This window comes from Triturus cristatus, chromosome 3_1 (genome assembly GCF_964204655.1).
Source record: "Triturus cristatus chromosome 3_1, aTriCri1.1, whole genome shotgun sequence".
NCBI classification, from domain to species: domain Eukaryota; kingdom Metazoa; phylum Chordata; class Amphibia; order Caudata; family Salamandridae; genus Triturus; species Triturus cristatus.
In genome coordinates this window covers 1,108,879,541-1,108,905,840 of record NC_140583.1, presented here as the reverse complement: position 1 = coordinate 1,108,905,840, position 26,300 = coordinate 1,108,879,541, and the positions used below count along the sequence as shown (strand labels likewise).

The 26,300-nt window shown below is 44.7% G+C and overlaps 1 protein-coding gene across 2 annotated transcripts in view; it reads left to right on the top strand.

Moving 5' to 3' along the window:
* The window catches only part of EPB41L5 (erythrocyte membrane protein band 4.1 like 5), an 851,839-nt gene that overhangs the window by 65,314 nt on the left and 760,225 nt on the right, over window positions 1–26,300 (top strand). For both annotated transcript variants that reach the window (XM_085645978.1, XM_085645979.1), the window contains exon 2: window positions 15,670–15,854. In XM_085645978.1, the coding sequence (XP_085502104.1) occupies window positions 15,675–15,854 (180 nt within the window). In that variant the 5' untranslated portion in view covers window positions 15,670–15,674. The remainder of the gene's footprint in view (window positions 1–15,669; window positions 15,855–26,300) is intronic.

Sequence of the window (26,300 nt, the reverse complement as noted above, 5' to 3'; positions counted from 1 at the left end):
GATAAATTGCTTATTGAAGCTGTTTTAGGAGCTTGGAGTGGGACCCGTTAAACGCACTCTGCCCTTTGTGTAACAATGGAATACCAGAACCCGAGTCACATTTTTTAAAGGTGTCCAAATCTAGCTCAGATAGTGGACACCACTTGAAACCGTAATTTTGAGAGAATAAAAGAGTTTCACATTTATGAAAGCAGAGAGGCCAGGCTGAGAGCAAATTTCCGCGGTCTGGCCCTCCCAAAAAATGTAAAATAAGTATTTTAAGCAACATGTAGGGTGGAGGAGCAACGCAGAAGCAGGTGGGGGGGGGGGGTTGTGATGGATGTGGGGTTATTTGAATTAAGCCAGGGTCAGGGAGAAGGGTGCAAAATGAGCATATGCGGTGAGTGTCAATTGGAAAAGTAGCTCACGAGGTAGACAGTAAGTGAAGGGGCAAAGTGGAGCACAAGGGTGGGCATTTCGGGGGATGTAAGCAACATGCAAGTGAGAGAGACAGAAAAACACATGTACTCTCGTGGAGTGCTTAAAGAAAACAAACATTTCTCTGTTTGAGCAGGAGAATGTTAAGTCATTGCGTTGTCATGTAGTTCCTATAAATCTATATAAGATCTGCGTGTTTAGACAACAAAAACTATTGGATTGGTGTCCAGGCTGATTCCAGACACCCCCACTGAGTATGTTCGCCTGTATACCAGCTAGCTCATAGTGCCACTATGAACTCCTCTTACCATGGAGCAAATAGTTTCTGGCAGCTATCGAACATGACAACCCTGACCCCGCCGGAATCGTGGAAACAGTACAGTGCTTTTCGCTCAGTCACTCGTGCTCACTTTTTCTCAAAGAGCTATACCAAATTAACGAGGGGGACTTTTCAATGAGTATTTATTGAACCAGCGTCCTTCTAATGTAAAATACGTGAGCTGTTTGAGAGGAAAGCACACTCCATTTATGCAGCACCTTACCGGGTAAAAGGTCAGTACAAAACCAGTTATGTAGTACAATGGCAGGGTAAATATAGGTGAAAAGTTTGACTACCCAGGCTATATTGGGGTACATTGCGAATCCAAACCGAGTCAAAACCAGGGTAAAGAGGCTATGTTCCTGGGGAGTGACAATCAGAAGGAGGAGTCAAGCCATCAAATAAGGAGTGAGCAAATGAGTAAAATAGACAATCAGTAGTAAGCAGTGGGTGGTTCCAAGCACACTACATTTTTGGTATCTTTCACAGGTCCCCCCTACCGACCACTAAAATCAGCCTGGTAGACGAGACCTAAATATTGTCAGAAGGCATGTTTTCTTGGGTACAATTTTTCCACTAAAAAGCACTGTGTGTTATGCAAACTATCTATCTAATTAATTGTAATTTTAGATAAAAGCTCCCCTTGTAACTTGGAAATGACATTTTGAAATAAGTGAAATTTGAGCAGCTGCTTATCAGAAACCTTTTGCTACATACTTTTCAATCGTGCTGCTCAGCGAAATGTTTTTTTTTCTTTTTTTTGGCCTTACTCATAATAAATTAATGTTTGTTTTTAATAGATCCCAAAGCTACTTGCATCCTTGTAGTTTCAATAGTGGCTAAGGCCACAGTCATATGTTGAGGTGTCACCCCTGTCCTCGCCACTTAAATCACCTGTGTGTGTCCTCCCCTCTCCCCAGACACTCAAGACTGTATTTTGCTCTACTCGCATCTTGGTGCTCCACCGCATCCCTCTTCTTTTCTTCACACTACTAGCTTTTATCCTGTCAGCGATTCCCACTGCATTTTCCTCCAGTAATGGTCCTTGTCCTCGCATGTGACGGAGCCTAAAAATGGGCAACCAAAAACTCTCTCCAGACTAATAAAGACCTGAAGGACTAAAGACCTGAAGGACAATCATGTCACCAAAACATACAGATCACATGGCCTATGTAGTGACCATCTTGCAAAGAGCCTTGCACATTGCAGTGCAAAAGCATCAATAGCACATTTTCTTCAGAAAAAGTAAGTGAACAGAAGGTATTTTTGTTTTTATCTAATGTTGCAACTTGCATTCTGAAATAGAATAGGCAATTAAAATGTTATATCAATCTACATGAGTACTCACCATATCATGATTATTATCATCAGCAAACCGTCTTCTACATCCACACTCAAATTGCACTTGTTATAGAAGTAGTTTTGTATCACTAAGTTGACCTTGCCAAGCAGGCGCGCAACACCCATTGGGCTCACTGGGCTTCAGCCCCCCCCCCCCTCGTATGTGACAGCCCGGCTGAGACAGCCTCGCGGGCTGGCGTCCGTCTAATTGCAGCTGAACCAGAGTACTTCACGGGTCTTTAAAAGACCATTTACTCGTTAATGAGGCTTTTGTTGTGTTTTCACCCCTTCTTACAGCCACTCTGCCTATGGCTGGAAGACTTAGCCCCCCCCCGAAATCATTTTCAGCTCCCCCCGAAATTTGGCTCTAGTTGCCCGCCTGTTGCCAAGTGGGGTGTTTATTTTGAGTCACTATAGCAGTCAAGTCTGCACAGCATGGGTGTTATATCACACCCAAACCCTTTTGAAGATGGTATCTTTCTCTTGTTATCTCTCACACACAGCAGTAGGCTTGCACTGCAGCTACAAATTCTGAACTTGTTCTATGTGCCGTGACGCTGATCGTGCGTGTGTTGTAGCAAAACTTTGTGAGAAAAGCGTGTATTGCTGCTTTAGCCGATGTGTGTGGGGAAGCATGCATTACTGCTAATTCTGTTGTACCTATTGTGTTTAGCTGTGTTTCTCTGTGAAATACTACTGCAATAACTAGTCATGTATCTGTACTTGAGTTATGGCAGCTGCCTCAGCTGCCCACAATATTCCTGTGTTTCGGGTTGGTGAGTGTTTCTTTTAAAAGAAATTGCCATACAGAAGTAAGATGATTGGGTTTGCCAATGTCGGTCAAGAATCCTTTAAATCGCTAGGAATTGCCAGAAAGTTGACCCAGTTGGAGCAGCTCTGCCCTGTTGGTAATAGTATGGGCTATAGAAGTACAGAAACTCACATATTCTACCACTTTCAAGCACTATGCAGAAGAGATGTGAATAATAGTAAATTTGAAAGGATGAAGGGCAGAATTGGTCCAGCCAGGTTGCTAGCCAAAACGAATGATGTTCTATTGCAGCTTAGAGGTTGGCACTAGAAACTTTGAAATTTGAAACTAATCCTCTCCAATCCAGTATATTTGTTTAAATTTTTCCTTTTCATGTAGCCTAATTGTATTTTTCTTACGGTATCTAGCATTTACTACCACTTGGCAGAAGAGCTTGTGATAGTGATCAGACCTGCCACCAATTTGTGTGTGGAAACCATGGATAAGTAGACTTTTATTTGTTTTTGTTGCATGCACAGTTAAGTACATTTCTTGCATCAAATGGTGCTTTATCATATCTTTCTTGGATCCAAATTCTCATCTAAGGCAGTTGATCAAAAGGTGGGAGCGGGAGGTCGGGACCAATCCAGTTCTGGAGCTTTGTTACTTTTGGGGGGTTTTCTACGTCAGTAAGCGATGCCAAAAGTGGTAATTGAAATAGGAAACCAGTGCCTGTGCATCTGTATATTCACATAAATATACCGCGTACCAATAGCAGAGATATTGGGAACACCAGCTATTCAGCACTGCTCTCCGGATGAGCCTTCAAAACCTTGATCTTGTGACCACAGGGTCGAGAGTTCAATTCCCAGTTCATTTAGATGCTTTTGTCCTGGCTGGAGGTCCATCAGAGCACATGACTCCTATGGTTTATTTGTTAAGGTGGGTCTGTGTGTGAGTGAGGCTTAGTTTGCCTGGTTCAGTTGCTACCTTTATTATGAAGGTAGGTAAACCTAGACATTGTCGTCTTAAGCTATCCAGTTGCACAGTCTTCTACTACTGCTTCAGTCAATTGCTTTTCATAAACCTCTCATTTGAATCTAGGGGCAGTGTTATCATTTTAATTTTGCCATAGCTGGTCTTGGAGTACAACATTTTTTATTCATTTTCAATATAATACAAACAAAATATTGCAGCATTGGGTTATCAAGTATCATCATTTTATGGGTGTAGAAAGCTTAGAAACTAGCTTCCCAGCCGGGAGCAAGGAAGCAAGAGGGATAGATCAACATCAGGCATCCACATGCATTCAGGCATTATATGAGGGAACCGTGCATGCGTTTGAGCTTTTCATGATTCTTAATGTGTATATATTACTGGCAGATGGAGTAGGAGAGTGGGGGTGGGGTCCCCCGCTCATCTAGCTCAGTTGCAGTATCCAATATCGCAGTGGGAGCTGTGTCGTCTCCATCCGGTGTGGTTGAATCAGATTAGTCTCCCAGAGATGTCTTAATCACCCAATTTGTCTAGCATGGCACTCCCAACTCTCAAGGTCTCATTCTGCATTATCAGTGCAAACCTTCCAGAGACTGCACTCTTCTGCCCATTTCAGGAATTCAGCCCACCATTTAGACCGTTGAGGAGGTATCGGGCCAGCTTAGTGTATGGCTATCCACCATCGTGCCAGCACGAAGCCCACCTGAGCGAATCTGCTGCATTTTATTTCCTCTTCTTGGGGCGGGTTAACAGACCCAACAGGCAGTGCCTGGCAGCAGGATCTACGCTCACATTTGTCACTCTATGCACCTCCCACAGTATCTCACCCCAGAACGTGTGTAAGTTCACACAGTCCCATGCAACATGCCCAAAATCCACCGGGATTTCACCACAACGAGCGCAACCTGCCGGGCGCATCCGATATGCCTTATGCAAGCGCTGAGGCATTAGGTATGCTCTATATAAGAAATATAATTGTACCAACTTAAAGCGGCCATTACTGGCTACTTCTCGCACCTGCGCCAGTGCCCTGTCAGAGTACAAAATTAAGTTGACAAGGCTTTCTTTTTGTGAATTTGTTTCCGATGCCCATAGTGTATTCATATCTTTTCTCCCTAACTAACAGTTTTCTAGATTGAAATCAGAGTGGCCAGTTGTTCATGTGTTAGCAAATTTACCTCTATCCCATGTTTCTCAAGTCTGTTTTTTTTAGGTCTCATCTGAGCAGCTGTATCCTAGAGACTTCAAGCACCTCCCATCTTTTTCATTGGTTCCTGTTACGGCCCTTCATAAATGCCTGCTGTTTAGTGAATATGCTTATTCGATGACTACCCTTGTTACATGCGCTGTTACTCTTTTTGTTATTTATAATACTTTGTGAGCACATTTTTTTTTATTTTGCCTGCCTCTGCTCGCGTTTTTGCTGGCTTGATTAAAGGTTAGCCGTGCTTGTTTATTTAACACCCTAGAGCTCCAAGCTCTCAGCGCTGCCTACTACACCCTGACACACAAACACACACACCCCTCTGGCGGAGCCGGGTCATGAGCTATCTATTCACTACAGAGATGGTCTGCATTCCCAGTGCTCTGCTCAGGACTGTGCTCTGCATTCAATTTAAAGAGTTGTTTACAGCGCGTCACTCTGTGGAAGTGTCTTCTATCAGACACACTGGTGCAGGGTCACCCTTGGTCCACGGGTCCAAACAAGTAAGGAGAATCTACACCTCGTCCAACAAGCACCAAGGGATACTCAAGGAGGAAGCACACTGAGCAATGATTACATGGGCTTTTATAGGAAAAGATCACAAACTGGGGACGCCCAATGGTGTAAATAGAGCTTGAGAAAGACCCACACAGTGAGGTAATATAAACACCAACAGCCTTGGTGTTTGAGCAACTTTGAGTCTTGGGGCTACATAACAAGATACGCTATCTATGTACACTTTATTTTATGCATTAACCATTGTCAAGAAAACTCCGAGCAGACGCCAGCTGTTATTTTGTGCTGCCTCTATACATATTTTGCAATACCCCAATCTAGTTGTTTTTACACACAATTATGCAAGGGGAGTGCCAAGGACAGAGGAGGGGCTGGCAAAGAGGACAGAGATAAAATGGGTCAACACAGCAACGAGAAGTCCGGTTTTACATTTTTACAGTCCCTCCTTTTTAGCCTATGCTAATCCATTTTCAAGGTACATATATTAGTCCTGGATATCAACCATCAGAAGTTCATCAATGTCCTGTTGTACCATTATTTGTTTATTCAATGCATGGATGTTAACTGGGAGAGGCTTGATATTGTTACAGGAGGACATGCAAACTGTACATATCATAGGGGCACACTGAATGCAGCAACAGCAAGTAAGAAAGATGGCTCCTATTATCACTATTACCATCAATATTTTCCAGCCCCAAGTAGAAATAATACCCCAACACCATTCTGACCAAGTCCATGTTCCTTTTAAGGTCTCGTCTGGCTTAGGCTGAGCGCATGCGCAGTCTCGCTGGCGAGATTTAATGAGATGTGGGTATTTTCTGTAAGGGGCATTAAGCACCGCCCCTCTTTTCCATTGACTGGCGTCACCGTTTATGCTAAACGGTGGCCAGCCATTGGAAAAGAGGTGTCGGTGACGTATTTGCTTGGCTTTCGGAGCCGTCCCATTTGGACGGCCTGGCCTGCTTTGCGTTGGTCGCAAAAGGTTTCTTATCTTTATGGGGCCAAACACATGGCCCCATAAAGACAAGAAGCCTTTTCGCAGACGAGGCCGTCAAAGTGGAACGGCAGAAAAAGCCCAGCAAATACGTCATGGCATCCGCTTGTTAGAGGCTTAAAAATCATATTGTTAGCCCAGGCCTGCGTCACAGGGACGTAAGCTGCGCCCTTCTTTTTGCAGCTCAGATCCAAGTGTAGACCCCCACAGGCGCCACCCGGCCTGTACTGCAAAACTGTATGTCGGCTCCCTCAACCCCCCCCCCCTCCTTCCCGCTGCTCTGGTCCAGGGATAAGTCCCACCCTATGCCGGGGCTGAGTGCACCTTTTGTGCGCCGGGCTGACACCGACTCCTGTAACCAGCGCCTTGACGGCTCCACTCGCAGCTCTCCGTGGCCTCGAATGTGTGCGCGGATGTGGCCCAACCTAGGCACTACACGTCTGCACTCGCAGTTCTCCCGACACTCTGTCCCGCCAGGTAACACAACGTTACCATCACCCAGGGACAGCAACAACAAAACTGCAGTTTCTTTGCCGAGCGCCAGGGATGCAAAATTGCAGCTTCAATCCGCTTCGTATTGTGTGCGCTCCATCCCAGCTGCAGCAGCTGCTTCCGGCTGTCCAAGGGAAAATCCATGCTGAAACCTGGTCAGCCTTCACTTGGACGGCCTCATCCCCCAACCCGGTCTCCTCCTTCCTTTATCCTGTAAAAAGACCCGTCGCTGCCTCCTTCTTAGCTACCTAACTTGGTGCCCCCCGCACGCTGTTTGTCCGACCCTATTCAGCGTGTATGTGCTTGCTTTAGGATTACCCAGCCTTGCCCACTATGCTCGTCCGTTCGCCCTGAAACCGTGACCCTCCTTCCTTGCTTCCACCACATCGTGCTCCCAACCCCTGCCCCCCAGCATTCCTTTTCCTCCATTGAGCCTCCCGCAGTCCGTGGAAAAATCCCCCTTAAAGGCCTCCCCCTGTACCCATCCCCCTTGCGCCTCCTCCCCCTGCCATGCTATCCTCCCCCATCTACCCAAATTTGCACCACGACATCACCCACGCCCCCTCCTCGCTCGCGGTGCCACTAAAAGGTCCGTCAGGTGGCACCCATACTCCCCGTGGGACCGCAAACACTCTGCCCCACGCCTTTGTCACTTCAGACCGAATTCCTCTTTTTCGATACTGTGGGTGATTAATACTCTGCCCCAGATCACCGGATGTTGTTGAGCCACGCCAAGATCTAAACCTTATTGCCCCGCTCCAACGTCGGCAGTTCTGAAACCAGGGCCCCTCCGCTCCTGCATCCAACCACCAAATACACTACTATCAAGCCGAGGCTCCTGCAGCAGCCCCCCCCCCCCCACTTCACTGCAAACCGGGCTCACCATCCCCTGCACTTGTATACCGCTCTTTACCCTCCAACACTCCGCACCACATCTCTGCACGCCCGTCAATCCCGACCGCCCAGCCGCAAACCCCCTGCATGACCAGGCTGCAGCACACATCTCTGCCACCCCTCTAATGTTACACGGCACCCACACCTTAAGCCACCAACCTCCCCCCACACCTCAGCAGAACTGCATCTACTTACTGTCCCAACCCCCACAGGTGTCATACCCTGCTATCTTGGAAGGTGACCACTGCTCTGTGCCACCTCCACAAACAACCCTTGGCCCTCCCTGCACTTCTCCCGCCATAACACCCTTTCCGCCCTACCTGACTGTGCCCGACCCCCCCCCCCCCCTGCCTCTCGGGCACCCGTGGGTACCACGGCTGACCCGGAACTGCAACCGGTCTTACGGGCCTCAGGATGAAAGTCCGAGGGCATGAAGACTGGGCCTCTAACCGCTGCACAAGGGACACCAGCAGCTCCCTGAATTCTCTCCTTGTGTGTGGGTTGGAGCCAAACCAGCACTCCAAGGTGATGAACCCCCCCACCCACTGGTGCGTGCCCCCCCCCCCCCCCCATGTGCAAAGGAATCCCCCACCCCTGCAAGAATGGCACCCACCCCTGCCTCCTGTTGCTAATATATTTCTCAGTATTGGCGCATACCTGATTTCAATTGACACCGCCCCCCCTCACATTCCAACGCCACCCGATCGTGCCCACCCTGTGTAACCCCCCTTCCCCATAACCTCATCTCGCACCTTCTTATGCACCACTCCGACTCCCGATTACCCAAAACCCACAATTCATCCCTCTTTCTTTTCCTTCTGATCGCCCTGCTTCCTTCACTCTAATTGTGCCTGTGACGCCTTGCAAATTTAGAACGCACCCTGCTAAACATTAATCCACACTCCCTACTGGCACAATGTGCTACATTTCACACCTCCAGCCCCTCCCCACACCCCGCAATACCAAATGGTGCACTCCCCACATAGTTCGTGCAGTTCGCATTCTGTGTCAATCTGGCACGTTCACACAGTTTGGAGTACTTGCTGCCTTGCTCTTTGATTGTGAATCTTAAAACCCTCATGCAGGCTCTTGTTGCGGGTCCACTCTTTATATGCGACTGGCTCTCTGTGATTTAAGACTGGGCCTCGCACCGCTTTCCAATGACACCAGTGTCTCCTTGAATCCTCTTGTTGTGCGAGTTGCAACCCGACCACCAGTCACTTCGAGGGCGGAGGACTGACAACCTTTTCCCCCCTCGTCCCACCGGCCTAACCCATCTTGTGCCTGAGTGAGGTGACAAACGCCCCCCCACTCCCTGCATGCCCTCAGTACCCCCGGTCCATCAGCCTACCCTGCCAGCTGCCCCACTCATCTCTTCTACTCTTCTATCCTCTCTCCCTGGTTAACGGCACCTCATCCCTCCCAAGACCTACTGTTCCCTACCCCCCTTCCTCCACCCTCCCCTCCCTCACCTTACACTCTGTAGCCGCCGCACCTCTTCTCCTGACAAAATTCCCGGAGAAAGAGGGCCTTGTGCCCAGTGCCCACCTTTAAATAACTAACCCTTTATAGCCTGTTAGATGGTGCGGAAGTAAAGTATCTTAAGGAACAGAACCTGTCTATTGGTGCAGGAGTAAAGTATCCTGGTGCACAGAGCCCAGTTTAGAAGGCGCAGGAGTAATTCATGTATTCTGATGGAGAGAGGCCGTTTAGATGGCGCAGGAGTAATTTCTGTAGAGAATCGTCTGGCAGCAAACACATGACGAATCATTCTCTGTGGCTTCACTGCCCCCTTTACCTTCGCTTACAGTATCCCCACACACATACTCTTAACACCTTTTATTTTACCTCCTCTGGTTCCCTCCAAACTCACGACGTGTAAAGCCGCTCTGATATTTGAGAGTTGGTTTTGTAGTCTTAAATAACCTCTGTGGTTGCCCGTTTCACCGTGCGCCTATTGCATCAGACACCAGGAGGCCATGCTCATGCCACACATTTATTTATTTAATTTATTTTCTGACTGTATGTAGTGCAGACTCAGCTCGTGGGCATCAGAGCGCTCTCCAATAGGGAAAACTGGATGGTAAATAAATAAATCACCTCTGTGGACGGTGAACGTGTTTTCACACGCATCCGTGTGTGCTTGTTTTCTCGTGAGAACAGGAGTTATAATGTTTTGAAGCTACACCATCGAGACCTAAGCATCTAAACTGATTTCCTACAGATGGCCGAATATTAGAACACGGTATCAGGTTGACTGCTTCGTGGCTCTTTCATGGCAGAAATATTATTCGCTACGAGAAGCCATGTTTCCATGGTTGTGGGTCATGAATGTAATACTGAAAGCAAAACAGCTACGTGGAGGCAAGGAAAGGTAACTGCGAAGGAAGACCTAGTTAAAGATGCTTTAGATGGTTACTAAGCAGGATAGCTAGGTTTGTGCTCTTAGCTGTCTTGTATCTGGAAGGTTACTTGTCTATCGCATAGTACATAGAGCTTTTTTAGGTCTAGCCTGAGTTAGCGCACATGCGCTGCTCTGCGAGCCATGCTGTATTGGAGTATGGACTTGAAGCCCCGCCCACACTCCGGCCATATTTATAATTGGCTTATGTCATTGTCCTTCCTAAAAGCTGGCTTTTGATGTGTTAATAGGCTTTTTAGTCCCTCCTTAGTACCGCCTCTTCTTTATTTGCAACCTCCCATGAGGACTGGCTCTTTTACTTCGGTTGTTACATGATACGTCTTATTTACTCTGTAAGCACTATTTTCTTTAATGGTTTCTCCTACTGCAGGCACTACATGCTTTCCTGCAACATTCAAGGCGCCATGCGTGCTTTCACATACCGTTTTTACAAAACAAGCATTTGGAATGCAATAGGTCTCGCATTTCCGAGAGTTTAAGCTATTAGTATTGTAAATGACTGACTTTTATTTATGTTTTAAAAACCAAAATATAAATAAGACATTGTAATTTACAATACCAATAGCTCAAACTTGCGTAAATGCGAGACCTATTGCATTGCAAATGCTTGTTCCTTGTGTATTTCTGCAGCTATTTGGTTAAGCTTTTGTGTGGCTCAATTAACATTAAGGGTGTTTTATGTAAATATTGAACAAATGTATTGTGCTTCTATATTTGGCAGTGTAAATCCTTAAGAGAGGACAAGGTGAAGTGATAATGTTCAGATGCGGTAGGAGTAGGGGGCACTAGGCTATGAACAGGGTAATATGTTTCAAGCCTCCAAAAAGGACCCAAAAATCCCAATACTAACCATAGAAAACCTACAAGTATCCCTATTTTTCTCCTTATAATCCAAAACTGTCAGCTCTTAGCGGGGGCATTCTGGGCAAGTACTTTTATTCCTCGTAATAGGTCATAAAACGCCTTCCCAAAGGGCCTTAATGACAGATCGACAACTCTACCCATTTCAACCTAATCTATATACAAATACCTATTTCAGAAGAACACTTAACACTATTCCCTATACTGATCTTTTATATTCAACCTGTATGTTTCTTAACCTTTTTTCCTCTTACTGTAGTATTTGCTGTTTGATTACCAAGGTAACAAAGAGTAGCGTAATGATCTGCCAGAAACAGAGCAATGTAATCTCAATTGACCCAAAATTCCCTCACTACGCTATCAGAGAGTCTTTAGTCCCAAGTGTCTTTTGCATCAAAGCCTCACTGGCAAGCTTATGTACCGGTCCGGGCGTTGGCTGTCTTGACCACCGGCATGGGTTGCTACCTCTCCAGAGAGAGTTTCAAATCAAAGTCTATATTTATTTTCGGCCCTTGGCCGCATTTTGTTTCAGAGCTGTACAATGTCTGGATGTTCAAAGAGAATCTGTTCATCTGGGTCAGGCATGATGGCAGCAAGTTATTGTTCCAATGACACCACTTCACCATCCGAATGAGTTGGCAACTCTAAAGGCATATATATTGATATTTACAGTCAAATCTTTACTTCATTCACAGGCTCTAGTCAAAGTTGTCAGCTCCACAGATTGCGCTGACATTTGTTGTATTTTACATAACGCAACCACAGATTTCAAAGGAGTAACTGTATAGGCCGCTGTACTAGAGCCACCAGGTAGTTTGTAACATGAACCATCCACGAACAGTTCCCCTAGTGGGTCAGATATAGGGGTATATGTCAGGTCTACCCGTCCCTTAGTCTCCTTATCAGTAATAAATATGCAATCATGCTTCTCATCTTGTTGGCACTCAGAAAGGAGCAGTACAGTGGCTGGATTCAAAATGTTACAGCATTTCAGAGTGATGTTTGGAGCAAAAAGTGTCAACTCATACCCTGTTAATATCGCACTGGTCAGGTGCTGGGTCTGAATTTTTTTAGTTTTTTTTAGATATCCACTAAATGTGGTACCATAACTGTCAAATTGTGACCTTTAAATATACATTTCAGATTGCTTTATCGCAGTGGGGTCCAATGTGGAGGAGAAATATGCGAATGACCTATTCCTTCCTACATGGTTTCGTGCCAAGCTGCAACCATCTTTTGCATGCACAAATTTGTAATAATCAGGTTTTACCTAAAGCAGGAGCATTACATAAAGCATTTTTCAATTACAAAAAGACAGCGTCACACTGATTTAGTCCAAGGAAGCGGCATGCATACGTGCTTTAATGTTAAAGCAAGCAGGGGTTTAGCAATTAGTGAAAGATATGGTAATAAATGCACAGATATTAGACCGAGTCAGTGGTTTCTGCAAGTTCTTCACAAATTATATCCTATATTGGTGTAGCGTCTTACCCCCCCTTCGACAGAAGGAGACCTAAATAGGTAACCTTCTTTTTACAATACTCTAATTGAAAAAGTGATACTTTGTCCAAGGAGGTTAACGGATGCAATAATTTCACTGTAGTCTGTTTGCAACCTTCTGCTGCATTGCTATGTCTCCAATGAGTGGCTCATGAGCTACCAGTAGATCACCAGGTACCTGTGAGTAGCTCCCCTGTGTGCAGTCCAACCTGTATTTTAAAAATAAAACTCATGCATTCGAGACATTTCTTTAGTATTTTTCACAACTCATAAACTTATGTCTACAGAAAAATAGTTGACATTTTGAAAATGTACTTGCATCTATTATTTCAGTTGTAGATATTTATTACTCATAATTATATATTGGCGCAAGGGAGTATTGCAGCTTATGTTTGTATCTAGTACCCATGTAATATTTCAGTTCAAGTTGTCGAAGCCTTTTTTTCATTACTGCTGAAAACTCTGGCTAATGCACCAATGTGATCACTGCTGACACTCTTGGATGGGGTGGACACTATCATCACTAGTAACTTTTGTTACAGAAAATGTTGGAGACCCTTATACTAACATTCAGTTGTTGTGAAATAGGGCTTTAAACAGGCATGCCAGAATATCACACGAGTATTAACTTTTCCTGAGAAACAGGATATTGAGGGACTACTATCTTGTTTCTTTCAAATCAATCACAAATCGATAAACTTGTATCCTGTATTCCATCCCCTCTTCTAAGGAGTGGAAGAATAGGGTTATTACATCCAGGGGGTATATATCCAATTGTACATGAATTGGGCTCTAGCCTCGGAGCTGTTAGGATCATCATTGTTTGTGTTCCCTCCCCCGGGGATAAACTGGGGTGCGGCTTCCCTCATAGGTCTTACCAGGGAGAGACAAAAAGTTAGTCACGGTGCCGCAGTATTATTGCTATGGCGGTATTAACCCTGCCTACAGCGATGGACCCTACTTGGCACTGCCGATTAATGGCTCTAACATCGTTTGGACCATTTTCCCCTGTATTCATCTCCCATTGGGCTAAAAACTGGTAAGAAAGTTTGTTTACAAGACAAAGGAGCTCGCCTTCAGAGAAATCTTGTATCTGGTCTATCATTTCTCCTGCCTCCATTTCTGAATCGTTTAACCAACTCAATACAGGGGTGGGGGAATCATATCGCCCGATGCCGAAACCATGTTGATGTTTATGATGAACAAGAAGAGATAATGTCTAGTTTGTCCGACGGACAAGTAGACATTAAATTGCGTAAATAATAAATATCGGCGCCGTGGGCACTCTGGGGCGAACAGCCAATCAGAAATCACGACAAACTCCGAGAACCTTTCGAGGCCTTTGATCGTCATGAGCATTGGATCGCGCTCTCCTCGCCTGCGTCGCAATCATGTTACCAGGCACAGGAACAATCGGTGCCACTGACTCTTTTAAACTTGAATTGAGCGCTGTCAGCAACTAAGCATTTCAGCACACGACTTAACCCCAGAGGGGCCTGAGGTACCAGCTGCTGCAAATGGGTGCACCCCCCACCCCGTCACTTCTAATAATCTGTGCTTTGACAAGAGCTCCAAGACGCAGCTGTGCAAGAGACTTGACAGAGAGTATCAGATACTGGTGGGGAGGATCGGGATTGTAACAATGTTAATTGTGAGGCTGCATGGTCCTGAGGCAGGTGGGTGTCTACTGTGAGCCTTCATGGATGTGTTACATCGGTCCGTTCTGCCAGAGGTGTATGCGTGCCACCTGTCAGCGTGGGAGACTTTGTGTGTCACTTCTTTGTTTGTGAACTGTGACTCAATTGGCTTGTTTGTCGATGGTTTCAGGAAAAACTGGCTGGTCAACTGGGAGGTCAACTCGTTTCGTCAGGATCACAAATTGCTTGAAGAGAAATTCAGGATTAGACTTTTTTTTTCGAACGCAGTTATAAATTTTGACACTGGACTACATACCTTGCCAGTGAAACTGAAGTCTGTATCAAAAGGATGTTTTTGGTGGTCTTTATGGTTGTGTGGGCGACATATATTTTGGGATAGTTTAAGATGAGTGGGTCTGTGTATGAGGAATTGGTAATGTCTAGAGTGCATTTTTATTATTATTATTAGATTGGGTCCGGGGTGATATTGAATTAAGACTATTGGTTATCTGTCTGGGGGTGGGCTTAGGGGCACTCTGCAGAAGAAAAAATAGAATGTCTGCACATTTCCAAAGGTCATGAAATGCAGGGCATCTCAATGCCTCAGAAAAGCTGCACATGAAAAATCAGGAAAACATTGCTTCAATGCAACGCACTTTCAGCTTTCACTAGTAAGAGACTTGGGAGGGAGGTGAGGGGTTTTCCTTCTTGTCATTTCGCCCTCTGCCCTTAAAAGAAATGTTTCTTATGAGCAGTGTTATATTTCTAAAAGAACAAGGAAGTTAGGGGAAAAATGCTACCGCCGGCCGCAGCTTGCAGTGCATGTGCGCAAGTGGTGCGCGCGCAGCAGTAATCGCGCCATATGGCACCTCTGCTCAAGCCCGCGCACATGCACTGCAAGCTGTGGCCGGTGGTAGCATTTTTTGAAGCCCTTACTTAGTCTTGCCAGACCAGCGCAAGAGCTGGGTCAGGTGAGACCTAAAAACGGAGCAGGAGTGGTGATAAATATATTAAACGATCGGGCTGGTATCGTTTTCATCGAAACACCCTCGATTTGGAGCACTGTGCAGACTGGCAGAAGTGGAAGGATTATAACATCTATCTATCTGTCTGTCTACTTGTCATCACAAATTTGAATGGGCCTCTAAGTCAGCTCTTTGCCAAGCAAAAGCATAATACCTACTGACCCTATTGGTTAATTTGCAGTTGTAACATTGGTGCATCAGTGGGGAAAAAGTGGTGTATTTTTATATTTTTGTAGAGTTCAGACTTGTAGTACTCTGTGATCATAAATGAAAGTCTAACATGTGTTTTCTTTAATCTAGTTAAGATGTTGAGGTTTTTCCGTCGTACACTGGGGCGCCGGTCCATGCGGAAACATGCCGAAAAAGAACGACTGCGAGAGGCACAGAGGGCTGCCACACACATTCCTGCTGCCGGAGACGCCAAATCCATAATTACATGTAGAGTCTCCCTGCTAGATGGAACGGATGTCAGTGTGGATCTGCCGGTAAGCATGCAAAGTTTATTGCTCCCCAAATCTCTTATGGCAGTTTACTGTTTTTCAATGCCCCTCTTTGGCCTCTTCAGGTGCCTGAATTGATAGCAGTTCTCGAATAGACATGTGAGCAATCGCATGAGTGTTCTGATTAAAACCTGTTTTGAAAGTTTGATAAAGTGATTTGGACAAATAGAAATCCCTCAGCAGAGGCAACAGTCACAGTAGCTTTGAGAATTCAGCAAAGAGATACCTTGCTGTAGAAAGTAGCCAAGGCAAAGCACTTTAATTCATGGGCAGATATGCTTACTTTCCCTTACCTAAGTCAGGAATCACACCAAATAGAGTTGTGATGGGAGTGGTAAGGGGTGGATATCAGGATGCAGATCTACTGGCAGATGCGATTGCCACCGGAGCAGCCGAAGGGAACAGTTGTGTAAAGGTTCAAACGAAGTACGCATGAGGAAGGTAAGGATCAGATTAAGGTCCCATGGAGGCATGATGTAAGGAGCAGGAGGAAACATATGTAAATGCCCCTTTAGAAATCTATTTACAATCGGGGATTTAAATAAAGAGGGTTGGTATGGAAGCCTCAAAAAAGTAGACCGGGCCAAAAGATACCCTTTGAGACCAGAGCACTGCTGGGTAAGGGTAAAGATAAAAAGTAAGATCAGATAGAGGGAAGCAGAAAGGGGATCAGTAGATCTTTCTGTACAATACGTTTCAAAAATTGTGCCACCGGTAGGCGTATGTGGTTTCGTCATCTAAGTGTTGCTCAAGAGTATCTTGAGTACTCAATTTATGTCGAACAGTTTTAAGGGATACTTACAAAGAAATGGTGTTGTGCACAAGACCACGCCTGTGTATCATCCAGCCGGGAATGGGGCAGTTGAACGGTTCAATCGTGTTATCAAGGTAATCTTCCAATTAGCCAGCAACAAAAGCCTAGCTTGGAGAAGTGAATTACATAAAACTGTATGGGCGTACAAAATCACTATGTGGTAGCACTACTCTTAGTCACTTTGATCTCACGAGAGGCAGAACTCCCATGTCCAAAGATAACGTGGATTGGCAGGAAGCAGGCAGAAGAGTGAATTGGTGACCTGAGGTGATTACAGGAAACTTGGAGAAAGCACAGAGTGTGTAAGAAATATTACGAATTGAAACATAACAGCAGGGCAGAGCAACCAAACGTAGATTTGTTAAGAGTGAAAAGTGGGCACATAGGGAAGAACCAAAGCAGGTTTTCTCAACCCCTTACTGTGAATAACATTTACTGCAATGAAGCGTTAAGCGATGGTAGGGTATGGTATTTCTCTGCCATCTCGGTATATAAGCATAAAGATGCGAATGCTATGCCTCAGCAAAACAATATGGAAGGTACCACGAGACAGTATGACTGATGGTCATACGAGGATGAATGTGATCAGTCTAACATTCAGGATCATCCCATTCACCAGGAACACCTGGGAAGGGAGAATCCTCAGCTCCAATAACGAACTGGTTCATTCTAGCTATAAAAGTAGAGTAGGCCGTCCTGTGGTCAAACCAAGAGAATAGCAAGGCTAGGTCTGTGAGGAACGTCTTCTCATAGGGTTCCCTATCAGCATGTTAATGTTACCGAAGTAAACATGTTGTATTTCACTGTGTAAGTATATAATGGAAATTAGTCAACAGATGACTTGTGTTTATTACACCGTAGTTTTAAGTTTTTTTTAGATATATAAAAGGGGGAGGTGTGGTGTGCCACAATAACGTGTCATTGCAGTTTGGTTCTTAAGATTGATGTAGTCTCTAGTTAAACTGTACCCACCCTAAATGATAAGAAACCAATTTACGCTGTGTTGCTCGTTTAATGGATGCCTGCGACCTCTCCCACTTTCCTGGTCAGTGATGACATTTCTCTAGCTTTCACCTATAGATAAAACGGACAGTTTTTGTCTGGGTGTGTTCTGTAGGTATTGAATTAACGTCATGTGCCCCACATCAGCATGCCCAGAGAGCAGCCTGAATTGTTAGACCCCGATTGTCAACGTGTTAGGCGATGGGATGTGTGTGCTGTGCTGAACTAAATCCTTGTCCATGCTCCCGGGCGCCAGTTGAAGAATTGTGGATCGTGAGAGAACCTCCACTGACCATGGGCCTTTAGGCTCACTGGTATTACGTGTTGCTTTATTGGTGGAGGTAAATGTTGCTTTCTCCAGTCCCTTAGCTGGCCTGGTGTTTACTATCTAAACCCGAACATCAGAAAGTGTAGTGTGTGAGGACAGGAAGGGACAGAATTACGTGAACGAAGTAATGGGTGTTCGATGTAATAAAGGCAAAGTGAATAAGCACTATTAATTGTTTAGCCCGTCTTCCATTAAATATGTAATTAAATACTGAACAGGCTTCCGAGTAGTTGCACCGGAATGGCAAGTTCTTGAATTTACTCAGGCTGCAGTCTTCTATTGTGTTTAATTTTTATTGCATGATTAATAAAAATCATTACAAATATCAACTCCCAATTAAGTTCACAATGATGCAACAACCAAAATAGCTATAGATACAAAACACAATTACGTTTATAGAACAGATTGACATGTAAAAATCCTCAGGCACAGTAATGAGTTTCATTTGTTTTCAGTAAATGGATTGAGTTCAACTTTGGTGAATAATTGAGGGGAAGGATTGTTGAAAGAAACGCAGCGTAGCTGGGAGTATGCCTTTGCAGCCTAAAAGGGGTTTTAATACTGTACGTCTTTCTTGAATGAGAAGTAGGCACAAGCATTGAATATTACGTTTTTCTTTCTGGTGCCACAAAGCAGACCAGTTCCAGTGGCCTCTTCATAACTGTGCCAACCAGGTCTAAACTCCAGCAGAGGTGTTAACTTGGCTGAGCATAGGACACTTGTGCCAACACTTTTTGTTAAAGGAGATGTTAAATATGCCTGATATTTAAGGTTTCTGGAGCTCACCAGTGTATGCATGTTTAACCGTCGAGGACTGATGTTAAAATTCTCTGTCTTGCGTATAGGTTTGCAAAAGTAAATTGTGTTTCTTTTTATAGGTGTAAGCTGCTGCTGATCTACACACTTTGATTTTTTGACTTGCTTAGTTCGTCTTCGATTAGAAATGTACATCTTTTCTATTGGAAAATCTGGGTTTTTAAGTGATCTGGTTGTTTGAACACATTGCTGCTGTGCCATCTCCACCAGTACACAGTGTAGATAGTTTGGAGATCCCTTTAGTTGTTGTAAAGACCCTGGACTTGGCATCATTGCAATTCTGAAATAGTCAACAGGGCAATAGATACTTGCAGGATAGCAGTTCTAATTCATTCGTAAGAAACTCCAGCATTGTGGCTTACAACTGTAAGAAAACATGAGTGGCAACTTCATTTGGAGGGTGAAGTGTCAAAATGGCTTTCATTGATCCAATACCACTGCAATTTATCATTATTGCGAAAACCACGTTTTTGAAAAATGTGTTACATGCTCCCTCAATTTAGAGACTGAGAAATCAAACACTTGCTCCTCTAAGTGGTGTTTGACTTAAGGGAGCAATCTTGATGGAAGCCACAATTGAATGTTTTCTCTGACACCTTTTTTTGTGAGGATTGTGTATTAATGATTCCTCGTGGACATTCGCCTTTCTATTAAAAACAAAGCTGTGTCCTTGGCGTAGAGATCAACTTAAGTGCCACGAAAGCATTCGTGGCAGTCACTTTTATTGCCATTGTCTTTTGAAGTGTGTTCTGATCTGCCCAAGCATTTTGAAGCAAGTTGGTGGGCATTGAGTAGATAGAGCTTGAACTATTGGTCTATAGGGGTCTGGAGGTAACCGGCATTTAAAGCACTCAATTGTGTATGTACTAAGAGCACCATTTATTTACTTCTCCCGAAAGCTTAGCACTGTGCTTTATACAAGCAAACTCACTCTATTTGCCCTGTTTTTTAAATCTGCCTTCATTGGATTAAATGTATGGAAAATGCTTGTTGTCCCAGTTAATGCAGTTGAAGATTTCTCGTGCTCAGTCTGTAATTATTTTAAGAAGAACTCCTAACCGAAGTGTTTTTTGTGGTCTGGCTTGACAGCACAGCTGTCGCCATACAATTATGTGAGAACCACCAGAAAAGGGGCTTTGGCTCCGCCCACATGTTAGCACGTTTTGATTGGTTAGAAGCTGTGTGCTTTCACAATAAAGTACTCGCCCTCCACACTGCTGTGATAATTTTGTTTATTTATCCATCTGCCTGAGCATGAACTGTATGGGTCACACACGCCATTGTAATGTGATTAAAGTGTATAATAACTGGATAACTTATTGTGTTTTTCTCTGGCAGCTGCACAGATAGGAGGAGGCAATCATTCATGTACATGGATTTTTACGTCTGGCTTGACTGCATTCATAAGCCATCCCTGTTGGCATTGCCACTGTCCCCTATGGTGTTTTTACGTTTATCCCACAGTTAGAAACCGCTTCTAAGAAAGCTTTAGCCAGTTACCATTTTACCACCATTAGAAGCAGCGACACTCTGTATACAATTTGTTTCATAACATTTGAGAGCTACTTAGAGCATAATCGACATTGCATACTTCTACACCATGAATGACTTTCATTTAATTTTGAAGTCTTGTATTATCCTGTGACTTTAGTCTATGCTATGTGAAGATATTGACTACTGTAAACTTGCCTTCACAATGCAAACCCCAGACCAAATTGATTGCAGCACTTGAGCTAATTGTACTTAGGAGCCACGGTGACTGGTGCCTTGCCCTTCACACTTTGTTTCCACATGTCCCACACACTCTTTCTCTGCAGCTCCCTCGGAATTAGTACTCCTGTGACTATGGTATTCTTTAGATATTTTCCATCTCCCTGTGGATCAATAACTCGAAAGTTAGTCTGACAGCCAGACATGCAGTCCTTTTATACAAGTTCTATTCAGTATTAAGAAGGTTGTCAAAACTGCAGTCTCCACCTTTGGTATTTAGGAGAGAGAGCTGACGGACCGCAGGACATGGAATGGGAGGCAGTATTTGCCGACGTGGAACTCTTTTTAAAAAAAAAAAAAAACTTTATTCATATACACTCGTATATTAGAGCAAATATTTGCTAAAAGTCAAATGATGTTTACTAAAAAAAACTGTTTTCAGAAAATGATAGGCTGGCGTGTGTGTACAGAAACACTATTTAATAGTTTACTTTCTGGCACAGTGTGTATTTCCTACGTTTTTCGGTCTAATATTTGTGTGCACAATTAGTTTTGCAGGTTTAGCAACGCATGTTACTGATGTTGTGCCATTGTCTTCCTTGGTGCTGCATTTGCTTCAGCGTTGGTTATGCCATATCTCATGGGAGGTGTTGTATTTATTTATGAAGCTACAGTAGCTGTATTGGCTTTCTGGGGCCTAAGCCTTTACGATCTGTGAATCTAGCACTTATATCTGTACCTGTAATATGTTTGCTTGGTCTGAGATTGGAGAAATGTGTACTTTTGCATTTTCCCTTTTATGCCCTAGAACATTCGGGTAATTAACTTCAAAGTGGCAGGATGGCGAGATTTAAAGGAGGGAGCAGGTGTGACGTATGATCTTCATACATTTATAACATTGTAGGATCCCATTTAAAAAAAAATACCCAATTCATTTGGTTTCTCTGTGAAACCTATCACTTTTTGTCATCTTCTCTGAAGAATTTGGCTGAACAATTCACCGGAAATCCCAGTTATTAAAAAAAAAAAAAAGTAGCGTTTTGCACACTGTGCAGAGTAGCTTGAAGTTCCGTTGAACGTTTTTTATTTAAATATTCTTTTCACTTTATTGTATTCGCTCACACGGGTTTCAACAGTTTATATTCTCGAACACAAACATCTGTCTCTATACCAGGAGGCTTTATGTTTGTTCGTGCATGGGTGACCGGTCGATCTGAGCGTGAACCAGTTGTCTTTTAGTTGGAGATCGGTTGTTCCAAGAAACTTTTTGCCGTTTTCCTTCTAATGAAAGGGCTACAAATTTTTTTTATTTTTTTTTGCGGTCAGTTTCTAGAGGGTTGTCATAATTTAGACTTGAGGTGCCTTAAAATTAATTGTTAGTCATGGTCGTGATAAAGTTTGTAAGCGACCCTATGACTACGGAGGTGGAATTGCTAATCAGTCTTGGCTACGTAACCGTTGCAGGTAGCACACACATAGCTGCTCCGTGAAGCGCGCCCCGCGGGCTTTGCATGCACCTTAAGCTTAACGTCAGTTTGTTTCAAAGTGGACCCAGGACCCGCCGAGAACAAATCACCACACGCTGTCCTACGCAGTGCGCCGTCCACTGAACGGAAACCCCGAATTACTTCTGTCCATCGAAAACAGGTCGGAAGTCGTATTTGTGCTTGCTGTGGGAGTTGGCTGTCAGTAAACTACGTTTCGTGAATTCCAAGCAGCAGCCGCATAGTGGTTATTCCTTCGGGCCGCGGTGGGCCTCGACACATTCCCCTGGGGGCCATTTTATCAATCTCCTGTGCATTCTTCATTAAATGCAGACAATGCAAGGTCCACACTTCAGGGTTAAAGACGGCAGCGTTTCACGGTGGTCTTGAAGCAGTTGTTGCCTTTTTAAATCTTTTGTTCACATTCTTCCCGTCTGAACATAAAAGAAAGGCGAGACAACCTTTGTCAACCATTATTTATGCGCTTTCTACCACCTGTCTTGTTCCTAGAGTTGCTTGTTTCCCCTCATCCTGTTTTCAATGCCTCTTACAGCCACGAAGCGTTTTCTCAGATTTATTTCGGCTAGCCAACTATGGGATTGCTCTTGGTATTTGCGTGACCTCGGTAGTGTTGGTTTTTCGGTTTGCTGAAGGAAGTGTGCTAAAAGAACTAACTGGCATGTTTGCCAAAGATGCGTTGTCAAGTTGTTGGTCAATATTGTTTGAGTTTAAAGTGTGGAGGCTGGTTGTTTGGTTAAACAGACAGCTGAACACACTTTAGATCGAACGTCTGCTTCCAGTTAGGAGCTTTGGTCTTCTAGTTCCCTCTTTTCGTATTTCTAAAACATCAATAGCACTGTTTTGCACACTTAGGGTTCTACCCCTAATATAAAAAAAAAGTGGAAACTACTTTTATTTTTTTATTTTTCAGTACAGCGAAATATCCTGGTCGAAATATATACTTTTGTAATAGGAGGGACCATTTAATAGCATGATCATACACTAGGCGTACAAGGCAATCTTTAACGCTGTCCCTACAAGACATCTACACCATCAAAGGGAGTGGGAATATGCCTCCTCTAGTGATGTCAAGAAAAATGGGTGAGGGACATTCTTGTCAATCGTTTTTTGTTTAAATAGTTTTTATTAAATTTTTCTTTTGTTTGTTTTTGAACATTGGTCAATAAAACATTGTCCGAAAAGCACTCATGTAACCGATGAGAGAGGAAAAAAAAGGGGTGGGGGGGAAGAGGGAGGGAGAAAATGAATTGCCAGCGGCTAGGCACACTTGGACTGATTACAACCTGGCAATGAAAATTCAGAGTACATTAATTACGTCAACATTCTTGTCAATCTTAACCTCTTCAATGCCCATGACGAGCTGGTCTCGTCATGGGCCGCGGTTGCGCTGTGCCCATGACGAGACCAGCTCGTCATAAACCCCGCCCGCTAATGCAACGGCCGGCACAGGGCGGGGAAAGGGGCGGGCACTGAAGGGGCTAACAGCTTTATGTTGTCAGAAACAAACCAGGCTGTCGCCTCATGCACAGGGTCATTTTTCATTCAACTAGATGATGAAAAGAGCCCATGCCTTCTCCATTTTTTTTTTAAAAAAGTCTTGTGAATTATTGCTGTCAACTTTTCCATTCTGGAAACGTTCCACAGCTTACTCCACTATATATTCGGTGGGGGTGTGAGATGCATCTTCCAGAATGTGTCCCTAACATCTTTAAGCTCCACCACATGCCAGGGTGCAGCAACACGACCACCTCTGGGTATCGCATGCAACACTTAAACCCTTTCCGTTTCGGCCACACGACCAGTGTTCATCATTTAAGCCCAGTTGAAAATGTGGATGAGAGCCCTGTCGGGGGATTTGAGCATTATACAAATGAAACTACAGCTTAGTACCTACAACCAGCTTTGCCATATTAATAGCTTATTGCGTGAATGCCACATCCTGAGAAGCAACAAATGAACTTTGATTAATGTTATTACCTCCTGCGTTCATTTGACGACGGATCTTTATTTATTTATTTATTTTTACCTTCATTTCCCAGTGTAATGTCGCTGTGGATTCACACGCTCTCCAGGGACTGGGTTACTTAAAGATATTTAATCGTCGGGAAAAACTACAGCTCCATTTCTTTGCTCTTGCATTCATTTGGCACACTGGCACACACTCCATCTACCAAACTTTATCCGTGGATAGGATGTCTTTGCAGTAGGTGTAGATGCAAGCAGCCCCACTGCACCATGTAAATCCTGCCAGTGGAGCTGCAGTGACCCTCCCCCTTCCTTAAAAAAATAGCTTAAACAAAAAGTTGTTGCAGTGTTTACATATGTTTTTATTTGTCTAATTTGCACCCAGAAGCATATGTTAACGTCTCCACAAGTGCATGGGAGAAGGCCACCTACATGGAGTTAGTCTAATGCCATAAAAGCAGATGTGGCGCTCCTGCAAATTGCCAAAGTGAATATTCTCCTCTCTTGACACCCCCTGTGTTGCCTTTCACTACCCTGTCTTAATCTTGCATATAATGTTGTATATTATTTGTGTGTTTGAACAATTTTATTAATAAGAATGGCTGCTGCCCTCAAAATTGCGTCCTAGTGCTATAGATTTTGTTACGCAAGGTAGAAACGTTGGTATGAATTGCTTTGTGGCCAAAGCCTAGGACGTTGAACCTAGTATGTTGCTCGATTGGGAGCCATTGTCGATTCTTCAGATTTTGGGAGATGTGAAAGCATAAAGGATGAATTGGAATAAGATGTGCAGCTGAATTTTGAATTGCTTGGAGCTGGTGCAGTAAAGTATCTGTAATGCCGAAATAGAGGGTATTCCAGTAGTCCAACTGTGAAGTTCTGTTGTAGGGGATCTCTGTGTATAGTCATAATCTATGAATAATCCCCGCCCATGTGCGGGGACCCCGGAGCAATCAAAAATATCTCTTAAGCTGTCCCGCATTTGCAAACCTGCAAAGACACTTAAGAGACAGACAAAATAATACAGCCTAATCACCACAAGGCTGCACTGGCCAGCACTTCCTCTGAAGTGAACACAAAAGCCAAAATAAAGTTGAAATGTCATTTTTATTCACATTTGACATGTTCCTTTATTATCACACACTCCCTTCACCAAAATCCCTTTAAACAATAGAGAGGAAGGGGTGGACAGACAAGCCCTATAGGCTGTCATTATGTGTCTGCTAAAGGGATACCGTGCCTTTAAGAAACTCTCCAGAGACCCCCGGTATCCCAGGATGCACAGCCAACACAAGTTACTTTCAGTTCTTTTTTCCGGCTCCTGCTAGCAGGACCCTGGAGCTTGAGCTCTACCCTTTTGGGTGGTTTAATTGATTAAAATCGGATTTTTTGGATTAAAAGTGGTTTCATTCGACGTCTAAAGCCTTTGTCTACTACTGCCTGCAATCTGGAGCAGTTTTGGCCCACTCTCAGCATGGCTTTATTCGATAAATGCCCTGAGTGTGGGAGGAAGAAGGCTAAGACGGACCCACATGAGGTGTGTATCCTCTGCTTGTCGCCCTCACATGTCCCAGCTGCCTGTGACATCTGCAGCACCTTTTCGAAAAGGACCCTGAGGGACCGGGAGAAGACTCGCCTTCAGGGACAGGAGAAGCAGAGGACCGGTGAGACTTCAGGGCATGGAGGGTCCCATTCCCCCTCCTTCGCCCATGCTTCAGCCCCTGGAGGGACCTCCGGGCAGAAAAAGGGGCAGAAACGACACCTACCGGCTGGTAGGTCGCGTTCGACGTCGAAGGCGACGACGTCGACGGCGAGAGAGAAGGCACCGGTATGTTCGCCGTCGATCCAGGGCTCTGGGTCGCGGCAGCCTCGGCGTTCGACGTCGAGGGAGGGGCCGGCGAGACCCGGGACCGGGTCGCCGTCGCAGGTGTCACGGTCGACGTCGACAACACATCGACGTCGTACCGAGCCCCATGGACTGCACTCGCCGCCGTCTACCCACGGCTCGACGCTGACGGAGTCGACGCCGAGATCCCGGCGCCCGCCGTCGAAGCGGAGGCGGTCGACGCCGAGACGCAGGTCGACGTCGAGACACCAACGATCGACGTCGAGACACCAACGATCGACGTCGAGACACCAACGATCGGCGTCGAGATACCAACGATCGACGTCGAGACATCAACGATCGACGTCGAGATACCAGCGATCGACGTCAAGATCGCAGCAGTCGACGCCGAGGCACCGGCGGTCGACGTCGAGACGCCAGAAGTCGGCGTCGAGGAGACAGTCGA